The 17174-nt window shown below is 39.5% G+C and overlaps 1 protein-coding gene across 1 annotated transcript in view; it reads left to right on the top strand.

Moving 5' to 3' along the window:
* Positions 1-17174, top strand: part of loxl2b (lysyl oxidase-like 2b) — a 51719-nt gene that overhangs the window by 30449 nt on the left and 4096 nt on the right. Inside the window, exons 7-13 of the mRNA XM_074671105.1 lie at positions 500-651; positions 7310-7477; positions 10121-10286; positions 11844-12084; positions 14164-14279; positions 15216-15352; positions 15435-15546. Of these exons, the coding sequence (XP_074527206.1) occupies positions 500-651; positions 7310-7477; positions 10121-10286; positions 11844-12084; positions 14164-14279; positions 15216-15352; positions 15435-15546 (1092 nt within the window). The remainder of the gene's footprint in view (positions 1-499; positions 652-7309; positions 7478-10120; positions 10287-11843; positions 12085-14163; positions 14280-15215; positions 15353-15434; positions 15547-17174) is intronic.

A 17174-nucleotide genomic window follows, 5' to 3' on the forward strand; every position in this document is an offset into this window, starting at 1 on the left:
AAACGTGTCACCCACCCGTTTCTTTAGTACACACTCAGCATACTTCAAATCTCTGTTTTTCTTCTTGAGATGCTGCTCACATGTTTCTCAGTTCCACAGTGGAAATAGTGTTTTATTTCCTCCAAGAATGTGTCAGTAACAAGGAAAAGAAGCCTGTGCAGATCTGTAAACTCAAAATAAGAGGTCGTGGTCTTTTTCTTCTCTGCCAGTGCCAGCTGTTGGCTTTGGTAGAGAAGATTTGGCTAGTTTTTCATGGGCACACACACTCAGCTCCGCTGCTCATTCCACACATACATCTTCCTTTTAAATGTGGCTCCATTTCAAGAGGAATAAACAGACTTAACAACCATATAAGTTTGACTGCCAACAAGCATTGTTACAACAAAGAAATAATCAACCAAAGACAAATTTACCCATGTTTTAAAGGTCTGAACCTAAGTTTGAGACACTGCACAGCTCTCTGTCGCTGACACAGATCCCTTCTCTTGATATTTTGCAGGAATGGGTCCTGTGCACATGAACGAAGTGGAGTGCTCTGGATTTGAGAAGTCCATCACAGAGTGTTTCTTCAACAAGGAGTCTCTTGGTTGCAGTCATGAGGAGGATGCAGCTGTCAGATGCAACGTGCCTGCCATGGGCTTTCAGGAGTCGGTGAGCTCAAGTTTAGTTTCACATATGCAAACAGAGTGGTGACTGCAGTGTACAGCTCTTTAAGACATTTTCTCTAAAATACAACAGTCCTTATGGTGGAACTACAGATCTGCCTCTGAAGTGTTCTCAGCCACACCACTCCTTCTGAAACTGTTCATGTTGAGTGCATTAAATGCTTTGAATCAAAGCTTGATGGCTGGTCGACAAAAAGTATAAAAGGGTTTATGGTGCTTTTTAATGTCCTTGTTGTCTGTAGTATCTTTACATGACAGTGTTTTAGAAAACTCTTATTTAAGCTTTTGTCTCTTTAATGCTCCTCGCTCCTCAAACCCCTTTCCTTCTGATTAGCTGGACCTCAGGAGGCCTGTAGGGGGGCAGAGCCCTGGGTAGACCCCTTTATTAAAACCAGTCAGGAGATCCTTATGTGATTACACAATCATTTCAGCAAGTCTATTTAAGATCTCATGCTATATTTTCAGAACAGGGCGTTTTCTTTATTTGAACTTTGTCATTATATATTTTTTCACACACACACACACACCACACACACACACACACACACACACACTCACACACATATATATATATATATATATATATATATATATATATATATATATATATATATATATATATATATATATATATATATATATATATATATGTGTGTGTGTGTGTGTATATATATATATAAAAATATATATATAAAAATATATATATATAAAAATATATATATATATATATATATATATATATATATATATATATATATATATATATATATATATATATATATATATATATATATATATATATATATATATATATAACAAACACAAATGGTCATTAAAGTAGGAAAGAAATTTAAAGCATAAACTTAGAAAAAAAGTATTAATGAAGAAATAGAGTCTAATCCACTCAGAGATATCATGTGTACAGTTGCAAATTCAGTCCCTGGGAAAGAAGTAAAGGACCTTGGTCTGCTCATTAATTAGACATCCCTCTCTATTGCATTAGTAAAGCAGAAATTCATCAATCAGGGATTTCAAATGAATATGTGGCAGTTTGAAAATCTGTACATTTGGCATAAACATCCAGCGGTGTTACTTAGATTTGGAACTGGATAAGATAGATCAATAATCCTTTTTGCATAAAAAAAATCTGAGGAGTTACACTTTCATATTGTATTTCAGCATGTCCCAGAGCGCTGTTTCCTTCCACTGATGTGTTTGCAGAAATCCAGTAAACAACAAAAACATTACAATTCTGACCGCAGTTTTTCACACCACTTCTTAAGCTGAATACACATCATCATGTTTTTAACATTTACATTTTCGAGAGATATAGCCATGACATTTCTGTGTTAAAAAAATGTGTAAAATTTTCTTGTTTTTATAGTTTATTGCACTTTTTAGCAATTTGATGTTAAATATATTGTCCAGACACAAGTCTATACATTTTATTAAAGTTTGAGATATAAGGGTTTTATAGATGTACAGCAAAAGTTTTATTCAAAAAATGACACCACAGCATGTAAAAATGTAAAGTAAATCTCTAAGAGAAAAACTGAGAGGAGAAACTGTTGAAAGATGTAATAACTCTTCATACCACAGTTCCTGTGCTGAGATGGTTGTATAATGAGGACATAAAGACCTCGAAACACTTTTCAGTTGCACAGTCCCAGCACTGAGAGGCAAACTTGCTCCATGACTAAAGTCTGATCAGAGTGTTTCTGTGTCTTGACTGTTTATGAGATAAAAACCAGAAGCATGTGGTTTGGTTTAGCTCAGTTGGAGGATTCAATATAAAAGATAGATGAGTGGCAGAAATGCCATCCAGAGGCCCACCCACTAACAGCACTCTGATGTGTTGTCTCTCCACATGGATGGAGCATTTGGTCCTCAACAGTTGGGTTATAAAACTGGAGGCTTGAGAAGAAATTCAGAGCAAACCCAGTGGATAGGAAAGAGGAGGGAAGGGAAGAGGGTCAAGAACCAGAGGTTGCCCAGGACTTGGAGGAGCAGGGTTTACATGAATGTGTCTTGTCTGGTCTGGTTGTATCTGCTGTTGGAGATACTGAGGAATTGAAAAGGGAGGAGGCAGGAATTTCAGAGTGGGAGGTTGGAGATTTTGTGCAGACGGGCCTCTTCTCAGAGAGTATTGTCTGATTCATTTCAACCCTGGCTGTATTCACTACATGACTGAACTACACATGATTTATTTACAAGCGTTAAGGTGAACGTCAACAAAGTCTGGAAGAAATGAATTCATGGAGAGCAGGACTGTTTAACTTCAGTCACCTGGGTGTCAAAAATCTGACCATCATCAGAAAGGCCACTCAGGGTGAACTTTCTCTGGGAACCAGGGACTTCTTGAGGAACTATGTGCTTTTCAATCACAAGAACAACTGTCTAATTTAGGCTGTTTTCCTAATCGCCTACTACACTAGCAGCGCCTACTATTTTGTTTAATATTCAACCTGTAGTAGGTAGTATGTCATAACCTGTAAAATCTGCACTTATCTAAAAATCCCTGTTTGTCCTTCTGATCCAGGAAAATTTCTCAGTATTTAACGGACCAGTCTACCTGGATGAGTAGTGCTAACGCTGTTTGTCTATGCAAGTGGCAGGTTTTGGTGTATTACTGCCATCTACTGAAATAAGTGGGCATTACAACTACAACACAACACTAACATTAGACGGTCCATGAGATAGAAGTGGAATAATGCAAAGAAACATCAGTAAATCTTGTCACTTCCGGTTGTAAAATCGTTGTTTGCTTTGACAAATTCATTAGCCCATATAAACCACTAGTTCACTTTTTAAACCATTCCTGGATTATATAGGAGTGTTTTTTCCATCAGCTGTAAAAAATAAAAAATCCCTGTCAGATTTATTTTAATAAACAATATAACATTTGGTGTAAAATTAGAAATCAAGTATGATGTTTCTGTTTGATATGATTAACAAAATAACTAAAAGGCTGCGATCTGCCCATAGATTGTTTTGTACATTTATAATAAAAGAAAACAACACAATCTATAGCTCCACTTTTAAAACCAGAAACCAGAGTAGTATACTACAAAACAGACCCAACAGAACAGTCATACTACATACTACATGCAAAAGCAGTAGGTAGTATGTAGTGCCTACTACATACTACATTCACATGTAGTATGTAGTAGGTGGTTTGGTCCACCCCTTAAAACGGCCCTGCCAGGGAGGTAATACTTTGCAGATGTCTAGGAACTTTTGGGGATCGGGGCCTATGAGCTTAACATTTCTGATTCATGTGCACAAGAAGGGGTCGTTTACTCTGCAACACTTTTAGGTTGAAACACAAAGGTATTCTTGCATTTCACCCTCTAGTCTACACAGAAAATGCGTTTTAGCTGACCTGAAACAAAAATGTCTGAAAACAGCCTCCAAGGTTTTTTCCTGGAATGCTGCAGCCACTGTTGCCATAGAAACAGCAAGTCAGAGTTTTCAGTGGAGATGCTGACGTCACAGATGATGATCAGCCCAGCTCTACTTTAGCAGAGGGCTACCAAAAGACTCAGCAGTTATATCACCAACTACAGGTCTGGCATGCTTACTACACTGTTTTACGTTCCTCATCGATTTTGTGTAAACAGATTTTTTCACTGCTCTTTTTGCTTTTTTTGGTTGAAACATTGTCGTGTAAATGGGGCCTAAGATGACCCCCAGTTGACTTGGTTTGATAACTCCTGAACAATGGTTTGAGCCTGATCTGGTGAATGTGCCTCTATCGGGGTGTCAAAGTGTTAAGAGTGACCCTGTTAATATCTGATATGACGACATTAGAAGACCAAATGATGCCTGAACTGCATGCAATGAGTTCAAAATGTGTTGAAGAGTTAAAAACAACGTGCTTATCAAGTTTCTTGGAACAAGCCTTTGACTGATCAGTTTAAGTGCGATTTTTGGATTTTTCATTCATTCATACATTTTCCATAGCGCTTGTCCCGTTCAGGGTCCGTGGTGGCTGGAGCTGATCCCAGCTGTCTCAGAGGCAGGGTCCACCCTGGACTTATCACCAGTCAATCACAGCGCTGATTTTTGGGTTTTAATATCTCAAAATAGGACATTGTTCTGGAAATGAAATAAGATATACACAGATTAGCTTCTGATCAAGATGTGAGGCTGATTTCTCTCATTTTTCTAATCCTGGTTTCTTCTTATATTGATTCAGAGGTTGATAGTTTTATTGCTCCATCTTTTGTCCAAATCTATTTTCCCTCTCTTCAGGGCTTCATATTTTTTATTCCTGTCTACGCTAATCTCCCACTTCCTTCACGTCTTTCCTCTGTCTCTCCCTCTCACTTTGTAAGCTGTCAGACTCTTTAATAAAAAAGTCTTATGCTAGCTTAAGCCAAATTTCTTGAACACAGATGATGTCTGGTTTCTTTCTCTGTCTTCCAATAAATCCTTTCAATCCTCTTCGTCCATGAGCCGTTAAACTCCAGGCATTCCTCTGCCGGATGTTTATAACCTTGTGGTTTGTCTTCTGCCTGGAGCCTTTGATAGAGCCACTGGTGACATCAAAACAAACCAGTTTATCTCATTCTTTAATACCTTCAGTATCTCTGTTGAGTTTCTGGGCTGAGCCTGTTTTGATTTGTAGTCATTTCTGAAAAGCTCATCCTGTAAACTGTTCTGACTTGTGGATTTCCGCTGCTCTTTTCCTGTCTCTCATATCCACCAACAGTTAGCTTGTCTTTGCTCTCTCCAGATCTGTGCTCTCAGGTCTATCTCTGCTCTCCCTCGGCTGCAGCTATATGCCATACCTCTGGTATTTATAGCGCCTGATTGGAGGAGGAATGTTGGCCCCAACAGGGGAGCTCATTCATCCAGACTTTAATTCAGGAAGTGATGCTTCATTAAACCTCAGTAGCATGGAAAGGCTGGCGAGTTTCTCTCCACCCTCTGCTTTCAAGAGTCTTTCAGTCTCCTCACGACTAAAGGAGTCACTGCACGTTAGTCAGACTTTGCTGTTGGCTGTGGCTGCACAGGTGAATGGTAAAAAGCACCTCATATTCACACACAATGCACAAACACAGACAGTTGGGACATAACCTAGCTAGGGCTAGGTACTGAACGTTGGTTCTTCTTCTTAAAACTTACTGGAATGCTTCCGTAGTGCCGAGTATCAAAACATGCCTCAACCTTAGGTGCTAAGTTTTGGTTAATCACATGATCAATATCTAATAATGCCACTAGTGGCTGGACATTACACATGGCTGCAGCATGCAGAGCAGTGTTGACAACTTAAGAACTTTATTGCAATATTAAGTGACTTTGCAGACCTCTTTGGCAATCTTCTTTAAAGAAGCAACCAACATCAAATTTAGAGACTTTTTTGAGTTTGCTCGCAGCAGCAGTCCCTCCAAGCTGCAACCAGAGCATGTGTCTGCATGCCAATGAATGATGCTTATGCTTGTTTCTTTTGGGTTAGATCCTGAGCCTGGAAAAGGAGGAGGGTAATTTTGATATTAAAAAAGAAAATAATTACTACTTGAATCATCCAAAGAAGGTTAATTTATAGTAGGGATGAACAATTTTGGAAAAAATATAATTGCGATTTTTTTGGACCAATACTACGGTTGCGATTAATCATGTGGTTTATCTTCTGCATTATTTACTAAACACAATCAATAAACCATTCCATAGTAAGACCAACACGACAAAGGATACTGTAACATACAAACAGTTCTTTCCTGTAGACCAGGCCTACATTTTAATATGTAATAAGATGAAGTGATACAAATAACATATCTTTATTTAACTATAACAATCACAGCAGAGTATTGATGAACTGATTTAACCTTAAACCTTGTAGATGTGTAATATATTTATCATTAAGAACCTTGAAAATCAAAGAAAGGAACAAAGCACTGCCGAACAACAGGCTGGGTATGAACAATAATTTGAAAACAACCATAAATCCTCTCCTCTCTGAATCACACACTAAATAAAGGGCAGAAATGTAAAAAAGATTACATCTCTGGCTTAGCCACTGTAATATGTCAACATGTGCAATGCACTTTTTAAATGCACTTTAAATTTTTTCCTCTTTTTTTAATTGCAGCATTTGCGATTTGAAAATTGGGTTCTTTCACATTACGATGTCGGTTTAAATTTGATTAATTGTTCAGCCCCAATTTATAGTTATAAACACATTTACAGTGTAGTTAGTGTATTCTGACCTGTCACTTCTGTGCAACTGTTCTTTTAAGCAGGCAATTATTTGTTGTTCACATTTTTTATGCAAGAAAACTGCTCAGAGAGGAAAAATACTAAAGCAGAAAAACTCAAGATTGGTAATGTGTAATCTGATTATTTTTTGTTCATATTGTTACCAAAAAGTGTCATTCAAGAACGTGACTGAAGGTATCTGTATTGGTAATGGTATCAAAAAAATTATTGATTGATAACCAGCCCTAAACCCAACACAAAGTTTAGAAAGTTCAAAGTTTTATTGGACTAACCAACTTTACACGTTTTTTGTTTGTTTGTTCTTCCTAGTGAAGCCATGAGACCCTAAATCATTAAACTAAATTAAGCAGAACTTCATGCAAATATGTGAAGTTGAAGTTTGTTTTCACTCAGTGCCTCTGTTCCTGTGTTCATACCCACAGCTGCGTCTGAGTGGAGGTCGTAACCCCTTTGAAGGTCGGGTGGAGGTGCTGATGCGGAAGAACGGTTCTCTGGTCTGGGGGACGGTCTGCAGTGAAGGCTGGGGACTCATGGAGGCCATGGTGGTCTGCAGACAACTGGGTCTTGGCTTTGCTAGCAGCGCTTTCCAGGTACAAGTTTAATTTGTTACTTGTTCATTTTTAACACAACAGGATGTTTTTGACTATCTTTATTCTGCAGAACCTTGACCTACGAGTGTCCTAACTAACAAGATTTGTGAAATATGTGCCGTATTCATAGACTGTAAAAAAAATATGGACGTCCGCTTGCTCGGCCTGAAGTGAGGTCTCCACAAAAACTGCTCCCCCTGGTGGCTGGCTGCAGTATAGGTTTAAGAATACGGCTTTCCAGTCATTCCAGATGGGCTGTGGTCAAACGTAAAAAAATTATTACACCTCGTAGAAATGTTTCTTATGTCTGGTTGTTGTGGTGATTTGAAGATATTATTTGGCTGTCTTGTATCCAAGTCCTCTTTTTTCTGAAAAGTTTCGTTTTCATTAGTTAAACAAGGTTAAAAACGAGGCTTTACGTAACATTTAACAATGATTGACAGCTGCCGTTCTTGTGTATTTTTTTCAGGGATTGTAAAATTTGTCGGGAGATAGAGTCAGGAAGTGATTAGACTCTCGAAAGAAAAAAATATATATATTATTTTAGTCACCCAGCTCCACTCAGATTCTCCCAGAATCCCTCATCGTCTCTACTGTGCAGACTCTGGCTCCAAACTCCTACAATGGTGGCGCCAGTTTTGCTTCGAAACTGTGCAGTGATAAATGGCGGCGCCACGGTGTCCACTCTATATACAGTCTATGGCCGTATCCCGTGTGATTTTTTTTTTTGCTTTAAGCCGTAAAATTTGGGTAACAAGCCAGGTTTGAATATCAGGCACCAGCACAGAGACAGGCTGAGCGTTGCAGAAGAGTCTTTAATCCAGAAACGGGTTCGGTGGACTGAAGTCAGTTCAAGGAGGCAAAGGTACAAGTCCAGCAGGCAAGATCAGGAAACAGGAAGTTTAGCAATAATATTCTAACTTGACAGATACTGACTGTAAATACCGAACTTCTGGTGCAGTGAATACTGCAGCATCTATCAAGCTAAAAAATGACACAACATGTTGATTTTTTGTTATCTGTGATTAGTTTGCTGAACCAAATCTTCAGACAGTTCAAGAATTTACAGAGCAAAACCTTTAACAGTATCTCACCTTGAACACAGAGTGATTCAGATTTGGTTATTTTATTTCAAAGCATTTCAAATGGTTTTCAGAAGTGCAGCAGTTTTTTTCAGGAAAGATACAAAATTCAAGCACAGGAGCTACTTCAAATTGCTGTTATTTGATCCCAGTTTCAAGAACCACAAACCAGTGGTGTTCAAGCTTTTTGTTGAACAGCCTGAAAACTTAAAATACATCAGAAGTAATTCAGAAACATATATTTTTATTAGTTCAGGTGACGACTGATCTCAAAGTGCAAAAAGGGATGAGGATACTTCTCTCTCCCTCTCTGCATAACACGTGTGTGTGTGTGTGTGTGTGTGTGTGTGTGTGTGTGTGTGTGTGTGTGTGTGTGTGTGTGTGTGTGTGTGTGTGTGTGTGTGTGTGTGTGTGTGTTTATGGTCTGTGAAATAACAGGCTCTATATGTTTGCAGGATCATGTTTGCAGTAATGAAAGAGTCTGTTCTAATGTTGGAGCTTTAAATGTTGGGTGAACTGATCCTTTATTACAGATGATAAGTCTCACAGCCCTTTCTCTAAATCCACTCCCTGGTGTCCTGTAGAAGTTTGGGTCCATGATGATTTAGACTCATAACGGTGACATGTTGCGCCCCCTGGTGATAGGTACAGAAAACCGCACTTATCACCAGAGAAAGTCATAAATAAAGTTAGTGTGGTTTCACTAATGTACTTAAGAAATTTGTTGAAGTAAAGATTTTTTTTTCAAGACACTTCAGTAAATTTTCTTACCTCTGTAGATTTCCTTTTTCTTTTTTATCTGTGTTTGTTTTACTCATTTCAAGAAACTGAAGGGTCATTTTTGTCTTTTAATATCGGGTCATAAGTATTTTTTCATAGTTAATGTGGCTCATATTGAGTCTTTTTTTTTTCAAGGTTATTTTTTGGGGCTTTGGTGCCTTGAATCAGTTAGTAGAGAGGACATTGAAAAGAGCAAGAAACAGGGCAAGAGTGGGGAGTGACATGCAGGAAAAAGGCCACAGGCTGGACTCAGACCTGGGCCACCTGCAGGAGGGCGGACCTCATGGAGCGTGACGTTAACCACTGGGCCATCTGTGCTCCCATATTGAGTCTTATTGGACAATTTTTTATAAGAGTAAGAAAACACTTTTAAGAAATATTGCAGATCAGCTCCGGTTTGCTTCCAGCCCTGTGCACCTTTCCCACGTGTCATTTTCCTTCTCTTTCTCCTGGTTTTTGGTGCTGTCCTTGATCCTGTCCTTGTCTAAATAAAAGGTGTAAAAGTTGAAAGTTTAACTTGGAGAAAATAAACAAGATCAACGCAAGATTTTTAAACATTTTTAAAAAGTTCTTCTTTTGTAAAATTTGTTAAATTCCTTTTTTTTTTCAACTCTCCTTCATTTGTGAACTGTGTTCCTGAAGGTTTAAAATTTAAATGATGTAAATTTCACAACTTTTAGTATTACTGCTGTATCGTCTGGTTGAAAGTGTATCATATCCATGAGAAGAGAATGTTGACACCACCTTTATATGTAAAGTTGGGCTCTTGTTTCCCAAACAGGAGACGTGGTATTGGCCAGGACAGGTGGGTGCTGACATGGTGGTGATGAGTGGAGTCCGTTGCTCTGGTACTGAGATGTCGCTGTCTCATTGTCTACACCATGGAGAGCACCTCAGCTGTGCTAAAGGAGGCGGACGCAACGCTGCTGGAGTGTCCTGTTCAGAGAGTAAGACAGTCGACATCCCAGAAATCATCACACCTCACATGACAAACCACCTGCTGTGTGTCCTTCTGCTCCATAGATAGACTAGTTTTGGTTTGTTACAGTTTTTCTCAGTTGCTCTGGTTCATTTCTCAGATCACAGTTGAAATTCTCAAAACTACTTGTTCAATCTAGACATCATTGCGTCACTTGTGCACATCAGAAAGGCAGTTTTTTTATTTCTTGAACAACATGCAGATGCTTTGGGACATCCATGCAAATGTTTATGAACAATTCTCTGCTGTTTCCTAAATTATCAGTTGCTTTTGTCATGTTGGTCAAAATGTATTATCATGAGTCTCTGTTGAATAGTCTTACCCCCCACAACATTTAGTCATTAGTTCAACGCATAAGTTATCATAATATGTCAAGCATCTTCCCACACAATTCCATTAGACTTTTTTTCCTAAATCTGTCTAGATTGGTAAATTGCTCCGTGGTCAATCATGACTTTCTCTAACAAATGAAAATGGCTGAAGCATCAGATCAACTAATGATCAACCAGTTTCCTGAAATAGCTCAAAGGTTCATCTCATGAACCATCAACTGGTAAGTATGTACTGTATGTGTACCTTCCTCTGTACAGAAACAAAAAAATTCCTGTAAAGGGCAATAAAGATCTATCACACTTGTAGACCAAGCTCTCAATCATCAGCTTACAACAGCCCAGGTTGGTTGAAGGATGCAGCCAATATTTGGGAAAACAACTGTGTCCTCAATCATTCAGACTTTTTGTGGACAGAGAAGATCTTTGTTGTGATGTGGATGAGAATTTGTGGCCCAGCATACAGGAACATAAGGAGGTGGCGGAAGACTGCACTGACCTGTAATTCCCACAGCACTGCATGAACAGTTTGATGAGGTCAATCAGCAAATTACAGCACAAACAGTGAAAGTGAAAATGTGAATTTTCTCCAGTCTCTTGTAATTTATCTCGAATTTACCCTAAGATGAAACTAGTAATTTACAATAACTGTCATCAAAACTTTTGCCATAGTTTCCATCAGAACATCCTTCCAGAGTGAACTGTTATACTGACAACATGACTCAGCACCTTGACTGTCCTATCCATACACACTGACACGAGGACTCGTCATTCTGATGCACTGACACCTTCACTGACACAGAAACTTAGTTTTGAGGGATGAACTAAGGATTTTGAGAAAGAGACTGGCTTTTGCAGGTAATCCATGGTGTTTTGTTGTTTGTACAAACTGTTTTGAGAAATGCACTTACTGTTTTGCAAATAGTGAGGATGATTCGAGGAATGTACCAAAGCAACTGAGAAAAACTGTAATGGCTCACTCTTTGACAGCTTGTACAGCCCTCATCATAAGTCAAAGAAGCTAGCTCGAGTTTAGCATTTCCTCAGTCAAAGATGGCCTTCAAAACTCTCCATCAGAAACAAATGGGTGATGTCACAGAGAATATGTCCATGCATAATACAGTCTATGACTCAGAATTTTCCCTCTCTGTCTCCTCTCTTGTGCTTTCTCTCTCCCCTCATCATCCCGCCCACAGCTGCCCCTGACCTGGTGTTGAACCCTCAGGTGGTGGAGCAGACCACCTACATGGAGGACCGGCCCATGTTTATGCTGCAGTGTGCCTTTGAGGAGAACTGTCTGTCCTCAACGTCCAGCCAGGTGCCGGCCAACTCCTACCGCCGCCTGCTGCGCTTCTCCTCTCAGATCCACAACAACGGCCAGTCTGACTTCAGGCCCAAAGCCAGCAGAGACTCCTGGGTGTGGCACGACTGTCACAGGTAAGCGTCACAGAAGACTGCGTGGGCTTTTTTCGCTGGTGGAAACGTCAGTGATACTTAAATATAATTACATAATAATACCAAACAGATCACAAAAACCCCACAGTGGCCTTTTAAAGGTGGAAACTTTTGGAACATTTTCCAAGAACAAAAATTAAAGTGCATATGGGTAATAGTTTATAGGCAGGTTGGTGCAGATTTATAATGTTCAAAATGGAATTTACATGACTTCATCTTTCCTAATTAAAGACACAGAATATAAACAGTTATAACCAGTCTATAATCAACAGAGGTAATTCTTGATTTGATTATAAATCAAAAGCGAAAAGCATCCTTTGAAATCTTTTTTATAGATCACTCTTTGAATGATTGAATTTTATTGGGTGTAAAACTGTTGATGTAAGCCTGTTTTTTCACACACCATAATAATTTCAGCGTACATTTAAAGGTGATAGATTATGTTTCAGATTATACTTGTGACGCCAAAAGAAACACAACTCAGCCTGCGGCGTGTGTTTTTCTTGGAGTATTTCCCTCCTTTCCATAGGTCTGCTGCCCTGTAATTTAATTTGTCAGCTTCAAGCTTTCCGAACACAGTCGAGATCTGTAAAAGTCCCACATTTTTGTGGTTCTGCTGTTGGCCGGAGGGAACACTTTACTCTTGGCAGCTTCATTGAGCTGCTGTTGAGGTGTATAGAGTCAGAAATCAAACCTTTGCCACCTTTGATTTGTATTTTACAAATAAAGGTAATAATATAAAGGAAGTATACACTTACTCTATTGGGCCACTCTATTGGGTACATCTTGCTAGTACCGGGTTGGTCCCCTTTTACCTTCAGAACTGCCTTAATCCTTAGTGGCATAGATTCAACAAGGTACTGGAAACATTCCTCAGAGAGTTTGGTCCATATTGACATGTTAGCATCACACAGTTGCTGCAGATTTGTTGGCTGAACATCCATGATGAGAATCTCCCGTTCCACCACATCCCAAAGGTGCTCTATTGGATTGAGATCTGGGGACTGTGGAGGACATTTGAGTACAGGGAACTCATTGTCATGTTCAAGAAACCAGTCTGAGATGATTCCAGCTTTATGACATGGAGTGTTATCCTGCTGGAAGTAGCCATCAGAAGATGGGTACACTGTGCTCATAAAGGGATGGACATGGTCAGCAACAATACTCAGGTAGGCTGTGGACTTTAAACCATGCTCAGTTGGTACTAAGGGGCCCAAAGTGAGCCAAGAAAATATCCCCCACACCATTACACCACCAGCAGCAGCCTGAACCGTTGATCCAAGGCAGGATGGATCCATGCTTTCATGTTGTTGACACCAAATTCTGACCCTACCATCTGAATGTGGAGCAGAAATCCAGACTCATCAGACCAGGCAACGTTTTTCCAATCTTCTATTGTCCAGTTTTGGTGTTGCTGTGTGAATTGTAGCCTCAGTTTCCTGTTCTTAGCTGACAGGAGGGTCACCAGGTGTGGTCTTCTGCTGCTGTAGCCCATCTGCCTCAAGGTTGGACGTGTTGTGTGATCAGAGATGCTCTTCTGCAGACCTCGGTTGTAACCAGTGGTTATTTGAGTTACTGTTGCCTTTCTATCAGCTCCAACCAGTCTGTCCATTCTCCTCTGACCTCTGGCATCAACAAGGCATTTTGGCCCACAGAACTGCTGCTCACTGGATATTTTCTCTTTTTGGGACCATTCTCTGTAAACCCCAGAGATGGTTGTTGGTTAAAATCCCAGTTGATCAGCAGTTTCTGAAATACTCAGACCAACCACCATGCCACGTTCAAAGTCACTAAAATCACCTTTCTTCCTCATTCTGATGCTCGCTTTGAACTGCAGCAGATCGTCTTGGTCATGTCTACATGCCTAAATGCATTGAGCTGCTGCCATGTGATTGGCTGATAAGAAATTTGCCTTAACGAGCAGTTGGACAGGTGTGCCTAATGAAGTGGTCGTTGAGTGTATGTCAAAGTTTTAACCCTGATCTTCTCTTTGGTGCACTTTGCTGATTTTTAGGTTTTTAATGAATCATTTTCAGCCTGAGTATGTTCCTGTGTTTGTAGACATTATCACAGCATGGAGGTGTTCACCCTCTATGACATATTCAGCCTCAACGGGACGAAGGTGGCAGAAGGACACAAAGCAAGTTTTTGCCTGGAGGACTCAGAGTGTGATGAAGGTGAGGATTAAAAATCTTCAGGATGAGAATAAAGTTTTCTAAAGCTTGGGGTCCCTGCAGATTGCTTCACAGAGAACTTCACAGCTGTTTAAAGTGAACCAAAGGTTGAGACCAACCCAATGAAGACGGAAAGGAACATCACAGCGTCAGGTTTGGTTGACGACATGCACATCAAAACTCAACCAACAGCCCATAAAAACTCCTTTTCCACCAAGCATTTCGGTTCAGTAGTTCTTTAATCTAAAGAGGGGGTACTGTGTTTTTGTCCTAAAAATGTCCTTCTGGTAGTTCCATTGTATCTTTACATGATTTACAGCTCAGACAAACCCCTTTTTTCTCTCTCTTGTGTTTTAGAAAACTCTTATTTCAGCCGTTGTGTGAAACACTTTGCTTTGGCTGCTGTCTCTTTAAAGCTGTCCATCCCACAAACCCCCTTCCCTCTGATTGGCCAGCCCTTTAAAGGCCTGTCAGGGGCTAATTCCTGGTTAATATAGCAGACCTTCAGCCACTTCAATGGCTTATAAACCACCATTTCTGTAACATATGAATGTGTAGATGTCAGAAAATCTATGGATAAATTGTATTTTTAAGATGTTTTTCCTTATTTTTGACAAAATGATACCCTTTCTTGCAGTATGTGTAAGAATGTCAAACCAATCTTTAGTAGCAGGTACCAAGAGACAGGATTGGTACTCCAAACAATACCAAGAAGTTTTTGATATCTTTCAATGTTATCACTGGTTGACCTTTTAAATCTTGTATCAGGCAGCCATGAGTTATAAACATTATTTTGTCTGTGGAGAGAAACATTTAGATATGAATGGATGAATGTTGTGTTTACAGCTTGTATAACTGCCTCTTTGTGGACAAGCATCACTCTGTCCTTCTTAAACATTTCATGATTTCTTCACAGCCTTCTCCTCTCGTTGATTTCAGGGATTGAAAAAAGGTATGAATGTGCCAACTTTGGAGAGCAGGGTATCACTGTGGGCTGCTGGGACACCTACAGGCACGACATTGACTGTCAGTGGGTCGACATCACTGAACTCAAACCTGGAGATTACATCTTTCAGGTAACGTATCCCATGATGCATCTGTCACTTTCCTCCAAATACAGACTTGTTCTCCTGATCATCATCACTTCCCTTCTTCCAGATCATAATCAATCCAAACTATGAGGTTCCTGAGTCTGACTACACCAACAACATCCTGAAGTGCAGATGTCGATATGATGGTCATCGTGTTTGGATGTACAGCTGTCATAACGGTGAGAGCGCACAAATGTTTCTGTGAATATCAGTCACATTTAAATATTTGATAAGGGTGTTTGAATCTTGGAGATTTATTTCTGTTACTTACAGAAATTGTGAAAGACTCCTGGTTTTCCCAGCCCAGCGCGGCTCTAAATCTCTAGCCAGACTTTTCTTCTCTGTTGTTCCTAAATGGTGGAATGAATTACCAAACTCTATACGATCCACAGAGACCCTTTCTACTTTAAGAGATGTCTGAAGACTTGTCTGTCTCAGGGGTAGAATGAGTCAGAAGGTCTAAGACCTCTTAGTGAATATTTTCCTCTGATCATTGAATGTTTTGGGGTTGGATGATATTGTTGATTTTAACTTTTTAGTCATGGTTATAATACATATGATATATCTATTTAGGAAGCTCTTTCTCTGTGGCCAAAATACCTTGAAACACTTTGGTGCACCAACTAAGGTTTTACCTCCAGCCTATATTCTTGCTTGTGTTTTACATGACTGCTCAGCTTGCAGAGGTCACCACAAAAAACTGCTCGTCCTGGTGGCTGGATGCAGTATAGGTCAAAAAATCCATCTCCCCAGTCGTTCCAGATGGGCTCTGGTCATACTTTAAAAAATTGATACACCTCGTAGAAATGTTTCTCACGTCCGATTGTTGGGGTAATTTAAAGATATTATTTGGCTGTATTCAAGTCCTCTTTTTTCTGAAAACTTTCATTTTCATTTTCAGACAAAGCTTTACATCATCTTGTGTATTTGGGGGGAATTGTAAAATGTGTCAGGAGGCAGAGCCAAGAAGAGATTAGACTTTCTCTCTCGAAAAAAAAAACATATTTTTTGTCACCCGGCTCCACTCAGGTTCTCTCTGAGTCCCTCATAGCCTCTACTGCACAGACTCTGGCTGCACAGTGTTACACCTGTGACAGGGGTATTTTAGCTTCAAAACTGTTCATTTTAACGGTAAATTTTGGAGCCATGCTTTCCACTCTATATACAGTCAAATCTTTTACGTCGCTTAGGTAATAAGTGACTGCTAAATGAAATTGTAGAAAAGGAAATCTGGTCAATACAGTTGCTCTTATACACAATACAGAAGGAATATCAGAGGAGTAATAGATAGTAAAAATGAAAAACAGAATAAGAACCAGCTGTCCTCAAACTCCATCTGATAGGGATGTGTACCAAATTATTTACTTTTGTAGGTACCGATCAAATTCTGTCGAAAGTACCGGATACCAATTCACGTAATATTAAAAGGTTCCATGTTTAGGTACCTAAACACAGCCCTGTGACTGTGAGGGAGTAGAAGAGTAGAGGATTGTCCATGCTGGACATGAACGCAGCATTGCAAGGTTATATATTGAAGAAAAAAAGGTGTTAAATTGAAAAAAAAAAGATTTAAATTATTAAACAAATTAATATTTTTTACCACATAAACATAAAAAAGTACCAAAAATTGGTACCATTGAGTACTGGTACCAATTGCCAGGTACTGAGCATTGGTACCATACTGTTTCAAATGTGAAAGGTACCCATCCCTACCATCTGACATCTGGCTAGTCCTGTTTGCTCATCCATCATATAGCAGAGATTTTATGTGGACCATAATGCAGGAACGTCCAACATTTGGCTGATG

Source organism: Halichoeres trimaculatus, unplaced genomic scaffold, assembly GCF_033239565.1.
Source record: "Halichoeres trimaculatus isolate MK-OKI-2021-1 unplaced genomic scaffold, fHalTri1.1 fHalTri1_scaffold_5, whole genome shotgun sequence".
Classification (NCBI taxonomy): Eukaryota; Metazoa; Chordata; class Actinopteri; order Labriformes; family Labridae; genus Halichoeres; species Halichoeres trimaculatus.